Source organism: Ostrinia nubilalis, chromosome 10 (assembly GCF_963855985.1).
Source record: "Ostrinia nubilalis chromosome 10, ilOstNubi1.1, whole genome shotgun sequence".
Classification (NCBI taxonomy): Eukaryota; Metazoa; Arthropoda; class Insecta; order Lepidoptera; family Crambidae; genus Ostrinia; species Ostrinia nubilalis.
The window spans coordinates 12,651,108-12,672,782 of record NC_087097.1 but is presented as its reverse complement, the minus strand read 5'-3'; the positions used below and the strand labels follow the sequence as shown (position 1 = coordinate 12,672,782).

Genomic DNA, 21,675 nt, shown 5'->3' with positions numbered 1-21,675 from the left:
GCCTTGAGGTAGAGCCGGGTGAGGCGGCCGAGGTTCTTCTTGCAGACGGTCTTGTCGACGGTGGCGCCGCGCCGGATGCGCTCGCGGTTTTAGTGCGCCGTGTTGTCTCGAGAAGTAGTGTAGTGTTGTCTCGAGAAGTAGTGTAGTGTTGTCTCGAGAAGTAGTGTAGTGTTGTCTCGAGAAGTAGTGTAGTGTTGTCTCGAGAAGTAGTGTAGTGTTAGCCGAGAGTGTAGGTAGACGCTTAATTTTGAATATACCTTCAAGTAGTTGTGCTGGCGCTCCTGCTCAGCCTTGAGGTAGAGCCGGGTGAGGCGGCCGAGGTTCTTCTTGCAGACGGTCTTGTCGACGGTGGCGCCGCGCCGGATGCGCTCGCGGTTGTAATGCGCCGTGTTGTCTCGAGAAGTAGTGTAGTGTTGTCTCGAGAAGTAGTATAGTGTTGTCTCGAGAAGTAGTGTAGTGTTGTCTCGAGAAGTAGTGTAGTGTTAGCCGAGAGTGTAGGTAGACGCTTAATTTTGAATATACCTTCAAGTAGTTGTGCTGGCGCTCCTGCTCGGCCTTGAGATAGAGCCGGGTGAGGCGGCCGAGGTTCTTCTTGCAGACGGTCTTGTCGACGGTGGCGCCGAATGCGCTCGCGGCTGTAGTGCGCCGTGTTGTCTCGAGAAGTAGTGTAGTGTTGTCTCGAGAAGTAGTGTAGTGTTGTCTCGAGAAGTAGTGTAGTGTTGTCTCGAGAAGTAGTGTAGTGTTGTCTCGAGAAGTAGTGTAGTGTTGTCTCGAGAAGTAGTGTAGTGTTGTCTCGAGAAGTAGTGTAGTGTTGTCTCGAGAAGTAGTGTAGTGTTAGCCGAGAGTGTAGGTAGACGCTTAATTTTTAATATACCTTTAAGTAGTTGTGCTGGCGCTCCTGCTCGGCCTTGAGGTAGAGCCGGGTGAGGCGGCCGAGGTTCTTCTTGCAGACGGTCTTGTCGACGGTGGCGCCGAATGCGCTCGCGGCTGTAGTGCGCCGTGTTGTCTCGAGAAGTAGTGTAGTGTTGTCTCGAGAAGTAGTGTAGTGTTGTCTCGAGAAGTAGTGTAGTGTTGTCTCGAGAAGTAGTGTAGTGTTGTCTCGAGAAGTAGTGTAGTGTTGTCTCGAGAAGTAGTGTAGTGTTGTCTCGAGAAGTAGTGTAGTGTTGTCTCGAGAAGTAGTGTAGTGTTAGCCGAGAGTGTATGTAGACGCTTAATTTTGAATATACCTTCAAGTAGTTGTGCTGGCGCTCCTGCTCGGCCTTGAGGTAGAGCCGGGTGAGGCGGCCGAGGTTCTTCTTGCAGACGGTCTTGTCGACGGTGGCGCCGCGCCGGATGCGCTCGCGGCTGTAGTGCGCCGTGTTGTCTCGAGAAGTAGTGTAGTGTTGTCTCGAGAAGTAGTGTAGTGTTGTCTCGAGAAGTAGTGTAGTGTTGTCTCGAGAAGTAAAGTAGTGTTAGCCGAGAGTGTATGTAGACGCTTAATTTTGAATATACCTTCAAGTAGTTGTGCTGGCGCTCCTGCTCGGCCTTGAGGTAGAGCCGGGTGAGGCGGCCGAGGTTCTTCTTGCAGACGGTCTTGTCGACGGTGGCGCCGCGCCGGATGCGCTCGCGGCTGTAGTGCGCCGTGTTGTCTCGAGAAGTAGTGTAGTGTTGTCTCGAGAAGTAGTGTAGTGTTGTCTCGAGAAGTAGTGTAGTGTTGTCTCGAGAAGTAAAGTAGTGTTAGCCGAGAGTGTAGGTAGACGTTTAATTTTGAATATACCTTCAAGTAGTTGTGCTGGCGCTCCTGCTCGGCCTTGAGGTAGAGCCGGGTGAGGCGGCCGAGGTTCTTCTTGCAGACGGTCTTGTCGACGGTGGCGCCGCGCCGGATGCGCTCGCGGCTGTAGTGCGCCGTGTTGTCTCGAGAAGTAGTGTAGTGTTGTCTCGAGAAGTAGTGTAGTGTTGTCTCGAGAAGTAGTGTAGTGTTGTCTCGAGAAGTAAAGTAGTGTTAGCCGAGAGTGTAGGTAGACGTTTAATTTTGAATATACCTTCAAGTAGTTGTGCTGGCGCTCCTGCTCGGCCTTGAGGTAGAGCCGGGTGAGGCGGCCGAGGTTCTTCTTGCAGACGGTCTTGTCGACGGTGGCGCCGCGCCGAATGCGCTCGCGGTTGTAATGCGCCGTGTTGTCTCGAGAAGTAGTGTAGTGTTGTCTCGAGAAGTGGTGTAGTGTTGTCTCGAGAAGTAGTGTAGTGTTGTCTCGAGAAGTGTAGTGTTGTCTCGAGAAGTAGTGTAGTGTTGTCTCGAGAAGTAGTGTAGTGTTGTCTCGAGAAGTAGTGTAGTGTTGTCTCGAGAAGTAGTGTAGTGTTAGCCGAGAGTGTAGGTAGACGCTTAATTTTTAATATACCTTCAAGTAGTTGTGCTGGCGCTCCTGCTCGGCCTTGAGGTAGAGCCGGGTGAGGCGGCCGAGGTTCTTCTTGCAGACGGTCTTGTCGACGGTGGCGCCGCGTCGGATGCGCTCGCGGTTGTAGTGCGCCGTGTTGTCTCGAGAAGTAGTGTAGTGTTGTCTCGAGAAGTAGTGTAGTGTTGTCTCGAGAAGTAAAGTAGTGTTAGCCGAGAGTGTAGGTAGACGCTTAATTTTGAATATACCTTCAAGTAGTTGTGCTGGCGCTCCTGCTCGGCCTTGAGGTAGAGCCGGGTGAGGCGGCCGAGGTTCTTCTTGCAGACGGTCTTGTCGACGGTGGCGCCGCGTCGGATGCGCTCGCGGTTGTAGTGCGCCGTGTTGTCTCGAGAAGTAGTGTAGTGTTGTCTCGAGAAGTAGTGTAGTGTTGTCTCGAGAAGTAAAGTAGTGTTAGCCGAGAGTGTAGGTAGACGCTTAATTTTGAATATACCTTCAAGTAGTTGTGCTGGCGCTCCTGCTCGGCCTTGAGGTAGAGCCGGGTGAGGCGGCCGAGGTTCTTCTTGCAGACGGTCTTGTCGACGGTGGCGCCGCGCCGGATGCGCTCGCGGTTGTAGTGCGCCGTGTTGTCTCGAGTAGTAGTGTAGTGTTGTCTCGAGTAGTAGTGTAGTGTTGTCTCGAGAAGTAGTGTAGTGTTGTCTCGAGAAGTAGTATAGTGTTGTCTCGAGAAGTAGTGTAGTGTTGTCTCGAGAAGTAGTGTAGTGTTAGCCGAGAGTGTAGGTAGACGCTTAATTTTGAATATACCTTCAAGTAGTTGTGCTGGCGCTCCTGCTCGGCCTTGAGGTAGAGCCGGGTGAGGCGGCCGAGGTTCTTCTTGCAGACGGTCTTGTCGACGGTGGCGCCGCGCCGGATGCGCTCGCGGTTGTAATGCGCCGTGTTGGTCCACCAGTCCGCTTTCATCTTCACGTAGCGGAGGATCATGTTCTCGATCGGGGTTGGCAGGCCGGGCACCTATTGAATGATAATTAAGTATAGATTGAAAAATGAACGGAACAAGGTTTATTTCTTCCGTAAAAATGTCTCATATAGTAGAATACAAGGAAAGTATGTCAGTAGAGGTTTAGTCATGAATATTAGGCAACTGCCTTCTCCGAATAGGCAGATAGAAATAGAAATCCACTCACAGATTTCATAATCAAATGTCCTCTTCTTACACTACTATACAATATTGAATGGTGAACAAATGAGTTAAGAAAACGTTAAAAAGATTGGCGTTGTATGAAAAGATTCCTTCCACTATATCCACACCTCATGCACCAAAATTCTGCTGGGATTTATTTTCTACTGGATTTTCACAAACATCAGAACTACAAATCTTAGGCTTGTTTCAACCAAAGCGGAGCGGAGAAGTGTCGGGCGGACGAATTTTTCAATAGAATTTGAAAGCTGCGGCGACGACGCGGCGTGGAGCGGAGCGGAGAGATGTGGATATATTGAAATCATATTGGTTATTCAAAACACTTCTCCGCTCCGCCTTGGTGGAAACAGGGCATTAAAATACATATTACACAAACACATACAGTTACAGTTATAATTTGTTTGTTAATGTTTCACTGAATGTTTTCCGAACAAAATAATGTACATGAATAGTAGTCTTACCTTCCAAGGAATGTTGGCCTTCCAGCATCTCCAGGCCTCCGACAGGTGTTGCAGGATAGTCCTGGCCTTGTTCTGCTTGATGCCTTCGGGCATCATGTCCACGATGTCGTGCATGACGGACGCTCGCAGCTCCAAGTCGAAGTGAGACTCGACGCGCTGCTTGGTCACCGTCTTGGCGACTCCTGCGCACATAGGTGGATATTGTTAATACCAAAAACGTGGAAGAACTATTTAAGTTATTTATTCTACAATCTGTTAGGGAACCGATCCGACTGACCGGCGTTTTCTACATTAATTTGTTCGGTCAGATTGTAATTGATATTGATTAGAATAGAATACAGCTCGCAGCTCAAGTCGAAGTGCGACTCGACGCGCTGCTTGGTCACCGTCTTGGCGACTCCTGCGCACATAGGTGGATATTGTTAATACCAAAAACGTGGAAGAACTATTTAAGTTATTTATTCTACAATCTGTTAGGGAACCGATCCGACTGACCGGCGTTTTCTACATTAATTTGTTCGGTCAGATTGTAATTGATATTGATTAGAATAGAATACAGCTCGCAGCTCAAGTCGAAGTGAGACTCGAGGCGCTGCTTGGTCACCGTCTTGGCGACTCCTGCGCACATAGGATATAGTTGGTAAATACCGTGAACGCTTTTCCTTTTCTGTATCATATTTAGTTTTTTTTTCAACATAGATGATAAATTGTTTGAGAATATGGACTTGCAGTTGAAGTTAGTGATTTACAGGTATACCGCATGACTAAGTTCCTCTACTGGAAACATGACCTAACAGAGCTGGCATGATATTCACGTCCGAAATCTTGCGGAACTTGACGTAACAACAATGCACCACTCCAGTATCACGCTGTTTCTTTCTAGCCGTTTTCTCTTTCTTTTGCTTTAAGCTTGCTAAAGCCCGGTCTGTGAGCACATAGAATTTTGTCTAAGCTACGTATCCTTATCGCTAGCGCGTAAATATATTGCTGTCGCGACTGTGCGACGGGCGCTCACAGTGAGTGTTCGAGCGCGACAGCAACATAATTACGCGCGAGCGATAAGGATGGGTAACTAGGGGTCATTGGACAAAATTCTATGTGCTCACAGACCAGACTATAGAACCTATTTATCTCTGCAAATGAAGAGTTTGGCGGAATTTATAATAACATTACCCATTCCCCAATATCTTATCATTTATAATATTACCTTTCGAGTGTCGTCCCTCGAACTGCCTCGACAGCAGGTTTCCGAGCCACCGTTCCAGGAGTGGCGTGATTCCTCTCATGAAGAACAGCCACACTCGCCACCCGGGCGCCCAGAATCCGCACCCGGGACCTTTGGAGACGGGACCCTGTGGGATAAAACAAACTGGTTACTACAGATAGGAATTACGATAATTCAGTATTGGTTGATATTGGATTATCATCACATGATACAAGTTAGCTACATGCTTTGGGAAAAAAACATAATAATAATATTAAAGTTCTAAAAATAAATCAAATAAAGTGTCAGATTAAAGTCCAGTCGCCGAGCAGATAGGATTTCTTACAATGACACCAAGCTACCCATCCTTATCACTCGCGTGATTATAGTGCTGAGACGCTCTCGCACACCCACTGCGGACGCCCGTCGCACAGTAGCGACAGCAATATAATAACTTGCGAGTGATAAGGATGGGTAGCTTGGGGTCATTGGACGAAATTCTATCTGCTCGGCAACCGGACTTTGGTGAGTACTGTCTTTTAAAGCTGTAGTAGAGGGGTTAATTATAGGATTTTTAGGCTGGGTCACATTTTATTTTCTATTTCTCCATTCATTAATTTAGTTAAATGTTGTGTCAAAAATGTCTCTAATGCTTAAACTTCAGTAGTAACTAAATACTCACAGTATTGAACCTATAGTAGATGAGATGCTTCAGATCCTTGCACATCCTGATCTGCCTCATCAGCTTGTACTTGTACCGGTACATTCCGGTCAGCTGTCCGACGTGCGCGAATATGTACTGCAGACCGTCGGCCAGTTGGAAGGAATCCACATTGTTCAGACGGTACTGCACGTGGGAGTCCACGATGAGCTTCGTGAGACGGAGGATCTCGCGGCACAAATGGAATGCTGGTGGGAGAAAGATTACAGTTATTTGTTACGCCATCGTGAAGCAAGCTGTTACTAAATAGTTTTATGAAAAGTAGGTTGGGTTGACGCGTTTCCTCCCTCGTAATAATAATACAGAACCTCTTTACAAGCGTAAGAATGTATTAAAATAAAATAAAATGTAAATGCGTTGACGCGTGACCATCTGAACTTGGCCTTAGTATTTACGTTGTTATGAGCAGAAACTGGATAACCTCAGAGTACTAGTAAAAGACATGTCAGCAGTATGATACCAAGAAAATGTAAGAATATTACATCACCTACTTTTGTGATTATAATATAAATTAACTGCATAATCTTTACAATTCAAGAACACACTCAAAACCTCTTTAAGGCGGGAGTGATAGGCACTTTACAGGGCAAGTATGTACCATCCTAGACTGCATATCACTATTCTTACTTAACATCAGGTATGATTAGAAGGAAATACCTACTTTATTCTGTATAAAAAAATAAAAAATGTTACAAAGACCCTTACCATTTCCAAACCGGGACTTCTTGCGCTCTTTAGTGGTCAGTGTCTTCACCGGCTTCAGATTGAAGTTGTAGTCCAGATGCAGGTAATTCAGGTTCTTGCGATGGATGAGCAGGTTGAGCATATTGTAGCCCTGGCGGCACACCTGGAGCCCTGCCTCCACCCAGTCCAAGGTGGTCGTTTGGAAGAACTTTGTGGACTTGAAGGAGCGGAAGAGGTACCTGTGCAAATAACAAACATTCTTGATATCATAATCCATTAGGCCTCAGCCTCGAGTTTAGCGGGCAGCGGGGCGGGAGCGGCAGGATCTTATGCGTAAAATCAAATAGACCGGTTCTCGAAAACAGCGGCGCGGGAGCGGGCAACGAGCGGGCAGCGCACTCCTTCTTTTGTCCACAATAAATCGAGCGTTAGGAGTAAATTTGAATCGAAATAAAATTGTCGCCGTTGTTCAGACATTACGTTTGCGAATAAAAACAAATATCTCGACAACACAACCCCGAACACAACACTTCGCCGCTAAAGCGCCGCGCGAGCTGCCCGCTTGTTTCGAGAACGGGTCTGCGTTGCCCGCCCCGCTCCCGCGCCGCCGCCGCTCCCGCCCCGCTGCCCGCTAAACTCGAGGCTGAGGCCTTAGAAATTATAAACATATGGCTTATGAAATTGCACTTTTTACAAGAATTCATTTATAACAACAATTTTATTAACATCTAAATTCAATAACCAACAAAACAGGGTTCAAAATAATTTACCCAGTCACTTGGGATTGAGACTACATTTTTGTTGCTTTTAAGTTCATAAAATATAGCAAAGCAAAACACATTGTTCAATTTGATGTACTGCTGAAACTTGTGTCCATTGAGTATCCTATGTCCAAAAATTTTATCTTTGTGTTTTGAGGTTATGAGAAGAAAATAGGAATCACAACTTTATTTGTACTCACCTCTTCTTCTGTGGCTTGGGCGGTCTATGCTTCAGAGCATTCAGTACATAGTACTTCAGTAGCTTCTGGTATGATACCCTGACCTTGACAGGCTGTCCAGGCGGGCAATGCTCTTTGTACCACGTCTTGACCAGAGGCACGTCGATAGCTCGGCGCGAGCGGCCTAACGAGAGAATACGACATAAATAATAAGATTCACAACAGCTAAATCAAACAATTTTAACTGTAACAAGGAAAAACAGCAAGGAAAACAATTTAAAGGATTAACTTACCAGATCTCATGTTGAAAGGTCTGGGAGCCCACAGCAATGCAATACCATTCGCTGTGTTGTCTGTGTACAAGGCTGTCTCCTGCAGGAATGGAGACACTTCTTCAGGTAAAACAAAGTCCTCTTCTTCTGGCACGGGGTCCAGAGACTTCACTGAGTGCCGGTGCGAAATCGGGTTGATCAACGGATCAAAGTAAAACGCTGGCAAGTCAGGATCTTCTGTCTTGATGTAGACCACATTTGGTGTGTGATACCAAGAAAGTTGCACAAAGTGTGGCAAGTTGTTGTATAAATACGGAAAAGCAATCCTGTATTCCGTCCTGATGGGCTGGCGAATAATGATCTTGTTGATGTCATTGAACTCATTCCAGTCTTCGTCTCCGGCTGAGTTGTCTTTGACTAATGGCTCAAACTTGGGACCACCTGGTATTGCCATGTTCAATGCTTTCGCTGTGAAAAAGCTCTTTGAATCAAAGAGGTAGAAATAATTGTCATCTACCAAGTCCGTCAGCAGCTGGTTGGCAAGACGGTACAGTGTCGCCATCTGTGGTAAAGTCAAATTCCACTTTCTGTATGTGGATCCATTGACATGTTTGGTACCCAGCAAGGGCTTGTGGTCATAGAACCAGGAAGCAATAGCTCCATCTTCCTCAGGATCCAGTTCAATTTGGATGGGTTCTAGAGGCTCAACATCGAGGATGTTATCGGCGTAATCTAGAGGAGGTTCCTCATCATCGAAAGGAGGGAACCTCATGCGTTTGAAGTGCCGACGATCGCGTTTTTCACGACGCATCATGATCCACATGGTTCCCCATTGAGCTATGTAGACTGGTTCAATCACCCATGGGATTTCATTCACAAATGTGATGGCACCGGTTATGTGATACAGGACTCTGACGTCTCTGATTTGTTCCCAGGGCATAGGCATGTTTTCTAGCAGTTTCATGACAGCATGGGGCATGTATTTGAGAGCTCCCAGGTATACACGTTTATCGTGACGGTATTTCCTGCTGGTCATGTCTCCGTGGTCCCTTATGATCTTTCGGATGTGCTCTGGTGGCATATCCTCTTTTTGTGCGTCTACAAAACCAAACTTGCGTTTTTCGGCGAAACGTTTGGACTGGAGTTGTAGCCATTTTTGGGCTGTAGAAAAGAATTATACAAATCAATACAATTGTATTTTTAAAATACCTATTAAATGTTGTCCTTTTGATAATTTGTGATGCAATATAAGCTCTTTCCATCATGACTGGTGTGGAAAGCTATATCCAACTGCATTACTAATGTACCCCTCGCAGAAATTGTTTTGACAAACTCAAATCAAAACATATTGGTATACCAGGGGGTTTAAAAGATTAAGCAGACTCATTAATATTCCTAACTTGTTATTTGTAGTTACAGTAGTGTGTTTTATTTATCTACGAGATGGTGTTTATGAAAATGAAAGATACTTTAAATTATACACAAGTCTCAAAAAAAGCAAGCATCTTTCAGGACAACCATCTAAACCTAGTAGATGAATAAATTTTAAAAATGCCAATAAAATAGCAAAATTCATAAAATGCCATGACATTATTGTGCAGCTTAGTATAACCCTACCTAAAAAAAAACTTGAGAGTCAAGCAGCATTACCAACATAAAACGTAAAGAAGACGTAACCAACCTTTTTCCTTTATCTTCTCCTCGGGAATGTGGTGCGGCTTGGGGGGCTGCGAGGGCGGCACCGGCGGCGCGGCAGCAGCGGCGGCAGCGTGAGCCTGCAAGGCTGCTTGCTGCGCTGCCGCCAACTGCTGCTGCGCCATCATCGTGGCCCAGGGGTTGGGCCCCAGCAGGTACGGCGGCAGCGACATGCTGACCGCCTTCTACAAAGATAACTCACACTTCACATACCAAAAATCAACGCAAGCATGTTCAATTCAATACAACACCGGGTACGCGCCAATATTTCACAAATAATACCCAGAAAAATGCACTTACTTGTTTTACTTAACCACTATATTTGTAGCGCGTCATATAATCACCGTAAATTAACAAAACTACGTTACAATCGATAAACTATTGTAAAAATGCGTGCTTGGTAAACGGCCATTTGCAATGCGATTTTGACAATAAAATAAAATGACATCTGCCACTCTTTGTCTGCCACTCTGCCAGCTACAGCAATTTTTGTCTATGGTTTTGTATTTTACCTCCAAAGCAAAACTTAAAAAAAAATGAGTCGCATGCAAAATAAAAAATCAGTCATAAAGAATTAATATGGAGGAAACTTTCGCCGCTTGGTTAAAAAAATATTTTATTAAAATATTCTTTTTCTTCGCTGTTTTTTGTCACCTATTCTTTTGTATCGATGATATCGATTATATTTGACAGGGCCGGACCGTGATTGAACTAATATTTTGTGGTCGGTACTGCTGAAATACACAGTAGGTTTATTTAATTTAAATTAATAATATTTAAAAAAAATACACATTGTAGCTAGTACATTATTTATTATTTTAATTTATTTGACGAAGTCATCATGCATATACATTATTAAGATAAAAATACTTTTTACTATTTCATTTAATCCCTAAATGCAAAAGGTGGTGTAAGTACAATACTATCAATGCTAGCTACACCACTCTCAAGCTCTACGTTTATCTCTTCTATTGTTTCTCTCATCAATTCCTCGTCTACAGACATATCACTACCTTTGCATTGATCGGTTTCGTTAGAAAGATCATCGAGAATTTGAGTAAGAGCTTCTGCAATATCTTCACTTTCAGTACTGCTAACAGTTTCAATACTATCACTATCATTATTTGTCTTCGTTTCTTCTCCATCGTTATTATTTCCACGATTTCCACTACTAAAACTACTTTTGGTATTGTTTATGTTGTTATCTTCAATGTCAGGGATTTCTTCTGAAACTTGGTTTGTTACTTCATGATCTGAATTATCACTATTACATACTTTTGAATTACTTTCTTCATTGTTGTGCATCATAGTATTAAGTAACTCATTAGATGATTTCACTAGAGTAAAATTATTTCCGTTTGCGTTAGAAGGTTCAATTGGATTACTATTTTCTATTGATGTATTTATAGCTGAAGAATTGGATTTGTTTCCAATATCTGCAATATTTTTATCTCTATTTACTATTACATTTGGTTGGAAATTGGTCGCTTCTTCTTTGGAATTAGACACAGAAGAATAATTTGCAGAAACATCAGTTTTACTCGTGTTATTTTTCTGTAATCTTAGCCGTTCAATTAAATCAGGATTGTCGTATTTAAATTTTTGAAGTATCCGTTTTGTGTTAGCTTCAATATCTTCATGGTTTCTAGATTCAATGCGCAGTTTTGCATTTAATTCGTACAATTTTCCATCATCGCTCATTTCAGGGGTGGATAATCGTTTTGGCTAAAAAAATCGAAATGAATTTTAGTAGGAAATCATTGATTATTAAATTACAAAATTATTAATACATAATGCAAAGTTTTACGTGTTTATTGCTGACTATAAGTTCAGCTAATTCTTCTGCTAATTTTACTGTTTCGTCAGGCAAATTAGTTTTTGCAGCTAGTGAGAGTCCATAGTGCTCAATTTTCGAGATTCCAGGAACTATTTTATGTTGATAAATGATCCGTTTTTGAGAATTTTCACCATTCGTAACGTCTTCCTCAGTCACTGCTGTATGACGACTGGTAAAAGAGAAGATAAAAGGAGATGATTAAGTGCCAAAATTTGTTTTTTAAGTAATTATTATCAATACAGTATAACTACTTACTTCTGAACATTGAAGTACAAATCCTGTAGTCGCGTCAAATACATGAAATGGGTGGTGAAGAAAGTAAATGCATCACTTATCAACAGTTCTTCACAAATGGCCCATGCAATACTGGTTCCTTCTTCAGTTGACGTACCTCTGAAGTGCAATTAAAATTTAACCGCGGCAATAAATCCGCGGGATAGTCAAAAAAAAAAAGTTTAATTAGAATTAGATAATCGTTGTTTGTCAGGTCAGATGAGCTCCATTATTGTTGTGATATGTTTCTTCTTCAGTAGCTTTTGGGAGTCGGAATAACAAACATTATAATCGTGAAAAATAAAGATAACATCACGTTACTGACCTGCATAGTTCGTCTATTATCACTAGACTGGACGGCGTTAAACTTTTTAATATGTGCTGCATTTCTTTCATCTGTAACCATTTTATAATGTTCAGTGTACTTATCAAAATGTTTTTTATTAAGTATAATTGAAATAGTAGGTCATATTCATACTTCCAAAACATACGTTGAAGCATTCAACTCAACACTGTCGTTAAAACCGATTCTCGAGAATATTCTGTCACAAATTCTTAGTATTGCATTAGTTGCTGGCAAAAAACAGCCCAACTGAAAATTCAATAACAACAAAAATTAAGACCTTCTTTTAGAAAATATAATAAAACTAAAAAAAACTCAACACGTTGAATAAAAAAGGTAGATATTTACTTGCGCCATGACGTGCATGATAGCAATTTGTTTAATGTAAATGCTTTTGCCTCCCATATTCGGTCCGGTGATTATAGTAAAATTGTATTCAGGGCTTGCGTTCTACAAAAATAAAATAAAACATTGAAAATGTACTGTAATTTAATTGTAAAAAAAATAATAATAATGAGATTACTAACAACGTCATTTGGCACCGGTAAAACTTGACTGTTATAATCTAGAAGAGGATGCACACTATTCCTTACATCAAGATAATTATCAAACTGAGGTCTGATGTAAGATCCCGCCATACTTGCCTGCAAAGTAACAGAAATAATAATAATCATTCTGAATGATTATTAGATGTTAAAAAAATACAAAGGGTCAAAAATTTGCTTACGTTAGCTAATGCCAACAAAATGTCCAGCTCCGCTACATTTTCGCATAATTTGTAGAGACTCGACATAAAGGGTCGCAAATCTTTCAGCAAACTAGAGATAACACTGAAAATTACGAGCAAAAATAAGCAATAGGATAGAATATTAGTAATTAAGCTATAAAGTACTAAAATCTATTTTAACATACATGTTACTCATTCTTTGTATTTCGTTCAGAGCTTCTTTTGCTTGCTGATCTAAAACAACTAATTCTTCTGTTGTCATGGATACACTGGCTCCACTATGATGGACCTAAACAATCATAAAATACATTAGCAGGGATATTACATCTTCTCTAACAGGTATTCGGAGTAGAGGAAGGCAAAGTTAGTTTTTTAGATCGGAACCAACCTGAATAAAAATTGGGGGTAATTCTTCAATGCAAAAGTTGCGTCTATTTTTTGGTGCAATCGGATGTACTATGTGGAATCCCTTTAGCATGTTTTGATTTAGTCTTAGTGGTAGATCGTAACTCTCACTCAAATTCTCTACGATCTTTTGAATATCTTCTATCAGTTCGGAGTAAGTCCTTCTTGCTACGTCAAGCAAACCATTTATTTCAGGTTTCACAGCAAAGCACCTCTGTAAGCTACCCATGGCACCTTTTTCTAAATGAGCATCTTCTTGGATAACACTATGTATCCGTTCAGCTATTTCCTTGTAATTTTGATTTTCAAAGTCCTATAACAAAACATGAGTTCTTGTCATTGTTAAAGGCTTGTGAAGAATCCCTTACTACCTAATGGTTCCTACTGAGGTGCTCTAATGAGCACCTAGAGATTAAAAAAATAACGCACCATTTTAATCTTTTTCAGCCGTCCACTATCTGCAGACTCTAAAGCCTCAACCAACTTCGGAACCATGTCCATGGTTGTTTTCAATAACAATGTTTGATTTAGTTGAGCTTCACCCAATTTGTCCATGTTCTGATTCGGATTTTCCATACATAAGAGGAGTATCTTGTCGATATCGGACAGTTTCTTGATAACATCCTACATAAAGTAAACAATAAATAACTTGAGATTAATAAAGAAAGATAACAACTTCAGTATATTTTATCAGGCACCTACCTGCAAACTAGTTATCAAACCCGACTCATTTTCGATGAGATCTTGTAATGCGTCCAATCTGTTTTCAATGAAATCTTTATTGCAAGAAGGTTGTAAAATAGCAGCCCTCAATGCTCGTATTCCACCAACAGTGTATGTTGGACCTAGCACTCCTAAAAGGCAACAAGTTGGCCCGGCTGATGGTATTAGAGGCTGTACCAATTCAAGTTGAGTCGCTGTCCCAACATCTGTGAAAACATTAGAGTTGAGTCAGTAGGTACAGAAGGGGTGCGATGGTGAGGGACCTCCCCGTGGTGCATCCCGGGCAACGTCCGCGTGTTCTGTCACGCGGGCGGCTGACTCCTCACCGGCGCGGCAGGTTTCGTCAACTCGGCGGGCCTGTCGGGCAACCCGTAACCCCCCAATGGAGGGGGGCCGGGGGCCTCGGCTACGGAAGCCGGAGCCAAGACAAGGAAAAGTCTCTAAAACCCTCAAACGCCAAGGACTGGTGGGGGCCGAGGAGCGATATCGGGTCTGAATAGGCTCGATATGGTCGGTGGAGTAGCACCGGCCGCTACCTCGCCCGGAGAGGAAAGGTGGGGTACCTGCGCCCGTAAGCAGATGCTATTATGGACAGTGCTGTAAATGAATATAGTACCCGGGCGGGTCCCAGCTGTGCTGGGGAATCCCGTGGCCGCCCTTCGGGTGGTCGGTCTCGCGTATACGGGGAGACCAAGCCTGTTCCGCGGGAAACCGCGTTTGTAGATATAACGTTTGGAGATAGAGAGGACGGAGAGGCCGACAATGTAAATAATAATATGTATATAGCGGAGATGACGACTGTAGATAATGAACAGATTGTAAATACAATTGGGTCTGGTTCCTGCGCAGGACCGATGGAAGAGACAGCACGCCGCGAACTACGTGTGTCGCTGGAACGCTTGGATGTTGACAATTGGTCTGACACCACTGACGCTTCGCGTGCAGAGCCGCGCTCGCCGCGCTTCTGGTCACGGAAACGTCAGCTTCCGTATATGGACGACGATGGTAGCACAACGGACAGCTCGGTGCGTTCACCAAAGATCTCTACTGCTGCTATACACAACCGAAGAGGTCGAGGCAGGCCGGTTACTACTACTAGCGCCCGAGCCGAACAGACCACTGCCAAAGAGCAGCGAAAGAAAGGAAAATGGGAAGCTCGTCAGGCAGACGCAGAAGAACAAGCTGTCGTTTATACGAGCAAGTTGAAAAAAATGAGAGCACGGGCGCACTTGCTCGCCCGAGACCTTACTGCTAAAGAGCTTACGGAGGCGGCTCAGGCCAGTACCGAAGCCATCATATACTGCGCAAAAAATAGCGGAAATCTGAAAGGTACATTTCAAAATACCTTTAATGAGGCTGCCACTACTATCAGCACGGTGGTAGAGACGCTCAACAAGAGGACACAAAGTGAGGAAATAGAAAAACTCACCAAGGCGAACGAGCAGCTAAAAAGGGAACTAGCAGAGCTTCGCAGCGAAATTGCCAAACTCAAAGAAGACAAAATCAACCCTGCGACTCCTCCGACAGCTGCAGCTGCAGACGATAACGCCACCCCCGACGGGGCATCACCCTCCAATATGGAGGAGTGGGCAGCGAAAATATTAGGTGTAGCAACGGCGCGGATCAATGCTCGAGTCGAAGGACTCGAACCGCGTCTAAACCCTGAGCCTCGGCTTCGCCCGGCCCTGGCCTTCGAGAAGAAGAGAGAGGAGGCCTCCTTACAGCCACCTCCTAAAACTAAGAAATCCAAAGCACAGCCACCTGAACCACGTTCTTTACCGGCTAGAGAAGAAATAACTACCCCTATTGTCGTAGAGGGAAAGGAGAGCAGTTCCAAAAGAAAGAATCGGAAGGGGAAAGCGCCAAAAGTGGCTCCAGCAGCCTCTGCCCCACCCGTCCCCCGACTCCTGCCGCCTGCACCGGCTTCCATGAGCGAAGGCTGGAACACGGTAGTGAAGAAGGGGAAGATAAATAGCAGCGGGGGGAAAAAACCACCTACCAAGGTGCCAAAGAAAATGGCTCCGTCCGCACCGGCCAGGATGCGTCCGCCCAAATCCGCTGCAGTGGTGGTATCTGTTCAGCCTGGGGCTAACGAGAAGGGATTAACATATGAAAAGGTTATCGGGGAGGCGAAACGGCGAATTGACATTGCCGAATTGGGCATTGAGGCCGTTCGCTTTCGGAAGGCACTGACAGGAGCCACTATATTAGAAGTCTCCGGTACTGCAAGCGATGATAAAGCGGACTCCTTGGCGGATAAGCTCAGGCAAATATTTAAGGAGGAGGAAGTGCGGGTGTCCAGACCTGTCAAGAGCTCCGATCTCAGGGTGTCGGGGCTGGACGACTCGGTGACAGCTGAGGAGGTTGCAGCGGCGATAGCTAAATTGGGAGACTGCCCGACTGATCAGATCAAAGTCGGTGCCCCACGTCGCGATCACACCGGACTTTTCGCCGCGTGGGTTCGCTGCCCAATCGTTGCAGCCAAAAAGGTGTTAGAGGGGCGCCTTCTCGTAGGATGGGTCGCAGCTAGAGTGCGGCTCCTTCCTGCGAGAGATCTTAGGTGTTTCCGTTGCTTGGAAGCAGGGCATGTCCAGGCCGTATGTCCGGCTGAAGTTGATCGTAGCCGGCAGTGCTACAAGTGTGGGCAACTCGGCCATATTGCAGTAACATGCACTAACGAGCCTCATTGCTCGATATGTGCAGCGACCGAGAAACCAGCCGGACACCGAGTGGGTGCCAAAGCCTGCAAGGCACCGGCAAAGAAGGTAGGAAGGAGGGCAGCGGCAAGTGCACATAGCCAGCCAGTGCCATCCCACCCCACCGTGGGGCAAGAGGAGGTGGACATGGCTGGAGAGTAAATAATGGCTCGAAAGTTCTTACTGGCGAATGTCAACCACTGTGCCAGAGCTCAAGACCTTTTATATCAGAGCCTGACACAGTGGATGACCCATATCTGTGTTGTGTCCGAGCCCTATTTCGTCCACAAACGAGAAAACTGGGCCGGCGATGTGGATGAAAAAGTAGCTGTAATTACCAACACAGCAGCTGATTCCGAACCTTTTAGAAAGGTACGGAGAGGCCATGGTTGTGTCGCTGTCCTAGTGGGTGACACAGTAATTGTCGGGGGATACTTCTCACCAAACCGACCTATCTCGGAGTTCGAGAGATTTCTGGCAGAGGTAGGAACACTAATATCCGGCTGGGGCCACCCTCATCATACTATCGTGATGGGCGACCTAAATGCAAAGTCAACTGCGTGGGGCTCCCGCATAACAGACGCAAGGGGTGAGGTACTCGAGGAGTGGCTGGTGTCGCACGGTCTTGTCATCCTGAACAGGGGAACGGTAGAAACATGCGTGCGGATGCAGGGTGGATCGGTTGTAGATGTAACGTTTGCAACTCCCGCCTTGGCGTGCCGCGTCCAGAACTGGGAGGTGCTGGAGGAGGTTGAGACTTTATCGGACCACAGATATGTGCGTTTCGACATCTCTCCCCTCCAGGCTGCCCCGAGCAGTTCAAGCCGTCCCCCGGACACATTGGGTCCACGATGGGCGCTTAAACGTTTGGACAGAGAAGCGTTAGTGGTGGCGTCTCTCGTCGAGAGCTGGTCACCATTGTCATCTAATGCTGAGCCGAATAACGAGGTCGGGTGGTTCCGCGAGGCCATGTCGCACGTGTGCGACTCGGCGATGCCCAGGGTAAGGGCGCTGCCGGCTCGTACAGCGGTGCACTGGTGGTCTCCGGAACTGGCTCGTCTCAGGGAGGCATGTGTGGTGGCCAGGCGCCAATACTCCCGGCATCGCAGGAGACAGCGTAGGAATGAGGCGCAAGACGTCCCACTGTATGCAGCATACCAGCAGGCGAAAAAGGAGTTAAGGGGTGCGATAGGGGCGGCTAAAAACGCGGCCTGGGAGGAACTCCTCTCCACTCTTAATCAGGATCCATGGGGGAGGCCCTACAAGCTCGTTATGAGCAAATTGAGATCGTGGGCTCCTCCAATTACCACCAGCATGGATCCTGGTCTCCTTCGAACCGTTGTAACAGCCCTTTTCCCACCGAGGCCGGACTTTACACCACCGGTACGGTATAGCTCAGCCGGGGCTGATACCAGTGAAGCACCAGATGTCTCTGAAGGAGAGCTAGGTGCGGCTATTCTGCGTCTCCAGGCTAAGAACACCGCGCCTGGCCCAGATGGAGTGCCAGGAAAAGCGTGGGTGCTTGCCCTTAAAAACGGCCTTGAGCCACGATTTCGAGCGCTACTCTCGACGTGTCTAAGAGACGGAACCTTCCCACAGGAGTGGAAGACAGGGAAACTTGTTCTCCTGAAGAAAGAGGGACGGCCGGCCGAGTCACCATCGGCATATAGGCCAATTGTCCTGTTAGACGAGGCGGCGAAGCTCTTCGAGCGCGTTATCGCTACCCGTCTGAACAGGCACCTGGAAGAAACTGGGCCGAACTTGGCCTCAAACCAGTTCGGATTCCGGCGTGGTCGATCCACCCTGGATGCCATAGCCGACGTCAAGGATTTTACTGAGCGAGAGGTGGCTAGAGGGGGCAGTGTTGTGGCGGTTTCTCTTGACATCGCCAACGCTTTCAATAGCCTTCCCCACACATGTATAGAGGAAGCTCTAAAACACCACAGGGTCCCTTTATACTTGCAGAAGATCATTCAAGCCTACCTCAAAGACCGGGAGGTAGTATTTCCGACGGCCGACGGATGGGGCAGAAGGCCGGTGTCATGCGGTGTGCCACAGGGCTCGGTTCTTGGGCCACTCCTGTGGAACATCGGTTATGACTGGGCCATAAGAGGAAACCGTCTGCCAGGAGTAAAAATCGTCTGCTACGCAGACGATACACTTGTGATGGCCAAAGACAAGACATACCGGGAAGCTGCCGTCCGAGCAACAGCAGGGGTGGCGGAAGTAGTCAGGCGCATCAGACGCCTAGGCCTCACAGTAGCCCTGCATAAGTCAGAGGCCATTTGCTTTCATGGGTCGCGAAGAAGACCTCCGGTGGGCTCCGCAATGGTTGTGGGTGGCGTCTCCATCGGCGTCGAGGCGACCATGAAATACTTAGGTTTGGTCCTCGACAGCCGGTGGAACTTTAAGGCTCATTTTAAGGCTTTGTCTCCAAAACTGACAAGGGTGTCCGGCGCTTTATGCCGGGTAATGCCCAATTTGGGAGGCCCACACATGGGGTGCCGCCGCTTGTTTGCAGGGGTCGTGAGATCTATGGCCCTGTACGGCGCCCCAATATGGGTAGACTCCCTTTGCCGGGATAACGTATCAGCGCTCAGAAAGCCGCAGCGGATCGTCGCTAAGAGGGTAGTTCGTGCATACTGCACAGTTTCCAGAGAAGCGGCATGCGCCCTCGCGGGTACTCCCCCCTGGGAGCTTGAGGCCAAGGTGCTGGCGGATGTATACCACCGAACCGCTGCTGCAAAACGCAGTGGGAACCCCCCAGCACCCCGCGAAATTGAGAAGTGGAGGGAGGAGGCCCGCGAGTCTATTATAGAAGAATGGGCTGAGTGGCTGGAGGAGCCCAGTGCAGGCCACCGCACGGTTGCTGCCCTTCAGCCCTGCCTTAAAGACTGGACTGAAAGACGAAAGGGCTCCCTCACCTACCGGATGGTGCAGGTGTTGACCGGACATGGTTGTTTCGGGAAATTCCTGCACCGCATCGGCCGCGAGAGGACCCCTATGTGTCACCACTGTGGCGCCGCTGTCGACACAGCGGAGCATACTGTGGAAGACTGCCCGGAATGGACACAGCACAGAACTCAGCTCTGTGCAGTTATTGGAAGTGATTTAAGGCTGCCGGCTGTGGTCAAAGCTATGGTCGGTAGTGACACGGGATGGGACTCAGTGAAGGCCTTCTGCGAGGCGGTCATGTCCTCAAAGGAGGAAGCCGAGAGAGCCAGAGAGGAGGATCCCCTCGCGGACCCTGCTCGGCGAAAGAGATTGGGTCGGAGGCGTCGCGATTTTGCACGACGTTTCTGACATCTAGTCAGGTTAAATTATGTATATATAATTTATTAAGGAGTAGGCGTGGTGGGCGCCAGCCGATGGGCCCTTTACACCCTTCGGCTGGCGTCGTTTGTAAACTATCTTTGTAAATATTTGTAATTAGTTGTAGTCTTAGAATATTTCTGTATATATTGTGTACATAAATTGTAAAGATTGTACAGCTGTACATAAACTGGTGGAAGGCGCATAGGCGCCTGCTTAGAGTTGTCCTGTGGTAATAATAAGGTGGGTCCGCACAGCGGATTAACTGAGCATAGGTGGAACTCGGGTTAAGGTTCGCTACACCGGCAACTCCCCTATGCTCAGAAAGAAGGACACTGGTGGATTTTTAGTGGGTAGGCCCCTCCCGTCTGGAGGGGAGAGCCCCACATAACCCGTCGCCTGACCACAGCGGCGGGTATGCAGCTCAATGCATTTTTACAACCTAAAAAAAAAAAAAAAGTAGGTACAGAATACCTCCTTGAAAAATTAACACTATTTATTCAAAGGTGTAATCCAGAAAACATTAGTAACGTTTTAAACATAATAATTAGGTAATGATTAAAAATATTTTTTACAATGTGTGTAGGTCCTACACACATTGTAATTATTACAATTATTATTTATGATGCAATAATTATGATAAGTACCAATGATCATCGTATTCTCAGAAGAATGGTATTGAATCTTTAGAGATTCCCTTGCAAAAACAACACATTGTATGTATTCAACGTATTTTAATACTGCTGCAGCAGCCGTGAGAGCGTAAAACCTGCAAAATATAAAAAAAAATAGTGAAAGCAGTAAAAATTACACAGAATAAATCAATAACAAAAATAAATGTTTTTAAAAATGTTTACTTTGGTAAGACTTGCAAATATACCGCACTATATTCTGGTGCGCATAGTGTTTGTATTTGTTGCCGACCGGCTGCGTCATTGAAATGCCGTCTTTGCACGGTGGTTAGGTTTATCAGTGGGTATTGGTCTCTTATCAGTTTGTATAGTTGACTTGGTTGCACGCCTTCGCAGAACGTATGAGGCACTATTATCTGTCATCCATAATTATTTTTAGTTTATTTAAATAATGTAGGTACTATTTTATAATCAGAAAACGGTTACCATCTACTCAAGTAGGCATTATAAAATGTTGTATATTCATCTTATGGTAGGAAAAACATTTTCTAAATAGGTACTAATCTAACTATATATACATATAAAGTAAACAATGAAAAGTATTTAATACCTAATAGTATTTAATAAAGTTATAATAATATAACGAATATTCAAGACACCTACAGCCAGACGATAATAGAAATTACCGATGATATGATTTAGCTGTGACCTGTGACATAATCGGGGGCTGGGGTGTTCCCGTATTTTTATTTAATAAACAAACAATGAAGTAATAGGTAATTCCAAAAATAACAACAATAACAAATAACAGACTTTGCTACAAATACATGCCTCAATAGGATTGAAGAAATTTATTTTCGTCAGCGTATGGGTGTACAAAAGCGTGTCACTGAATTGGCATAGGACTAGATTTGGGTGCCTTAGATCCACCGCAGCTATGCCTATTTCACCTCTTGCCATCCCTCTGCCTTCTGATATAGCTATTAATCAACGAAGATAAAAATTATAATGAAAATTATCATCATTTAAAATATAATTTCTAGATTTGAGCCTACCGAGAATGACGCTGGCTTCAACAGCCGATGTGCTTGTTGACCGACCGGATCTTGGTCCACTGTGTCCTCCTGTAAAGATTAAACCTTATATACTAAATTGTCTAATAAAAAATAATAATTTTAGACTTATA

General features: G+C 45.4%; 2 protein-coding genes across 2 annotated transcripts in view; both read right to left on the bottom strand.

The window, feature by feature from the left end:
- The window catches only part of LOC135075284 (pre-mRNA-processing-splicing factor 8), a 32,886-nt gene extending 22,908 nt beyond the window's left edge, over positions 1 to 9,978 (bottom strand). The window contains exons 1-9 of the mRNA XM_063969673.1: positions 9,842 to 9,978; positions 9,528 to 9,726; positions 7,868 to 9,007; positions 7,596 to 7,758; positions 6,656 to 6,873; positions 5,912 to 6,138; positions 5,233 to 5,377; positions 4,026 to 4,207; positions 3,171 to 3,377 (exon numbers count right to left, since the gene is read on the bottom strand). Of these exons, the coding sequence (XP_063825743.1) occupies positions 3,171 to 3,377; positions 4,026 to 4,207; positions 5,233 to 5,377; positions 5,912 to 6,138; positions 6,656 to 6,873; positions 7,596 to 7,758; positions 7,868 to 9,007; positions 9,528 to 9,714 (2,469 nt within the window). The 5' untranslated portion in view covers positions 9,715 to 9,726; positions 9,842 to 9,978. The remainder of the gene's footprint in view (positions 1 to 3,170; positions 3,378 to 4,025; positions 4,208 to 5,232; positions 5,378 to 5,911; positions 6,139 to 6,655; positions 6,874 to 7,595; positions 7,759 to 7,867; positions 9,008 to 9,527; positions 9,727 to 9,841) is intronic.
- Positions 9,979 to 10,333: 355 nt separating this feature from the next.
- Positions 10,334 to 21,608, bottom strand: LOC135075283 (mutS protein homolog 4-like). The gene is made up of 16 exons (XM_063969672.1): positions 21,545 to 21,608; positions 21,321 to 21,469; positions 20,715 to 20,905; positions 20,505 to 20,626; positions 13,829 to 14,055; positions 13,556 to 13,750; positions 13,110 to 13,439; positions 12,907 to 13,010; positions 12,722 to 12,824; positions 12,522 to 12,638; positions 12,343 to 12,444; positions 12,130 to 12,243; positions 11,977 to 12,047; positions 11,634 to 11,771; positions 11,349 to 11,547; positions 10,334 to 11,266 (listed from the first exon to the last, which is right to left on the bottom strand). The coding sequence occupies exons 2-16, from the start codon at positions 21,447 to 21,449 to the stop codon at positions 10,427 to 10,429; spliced, it is 2,982 nt and encodes a 993-aa protein (XP_063825742.1). The 5' UTR covers positions 21,450 to 21,469; positions 21,545 to 21,608; the 3' UTR covers positions 10,334 to 10,426.
- Positions 21,609 to 21,675: the final 67 nt, after the last annotated feature.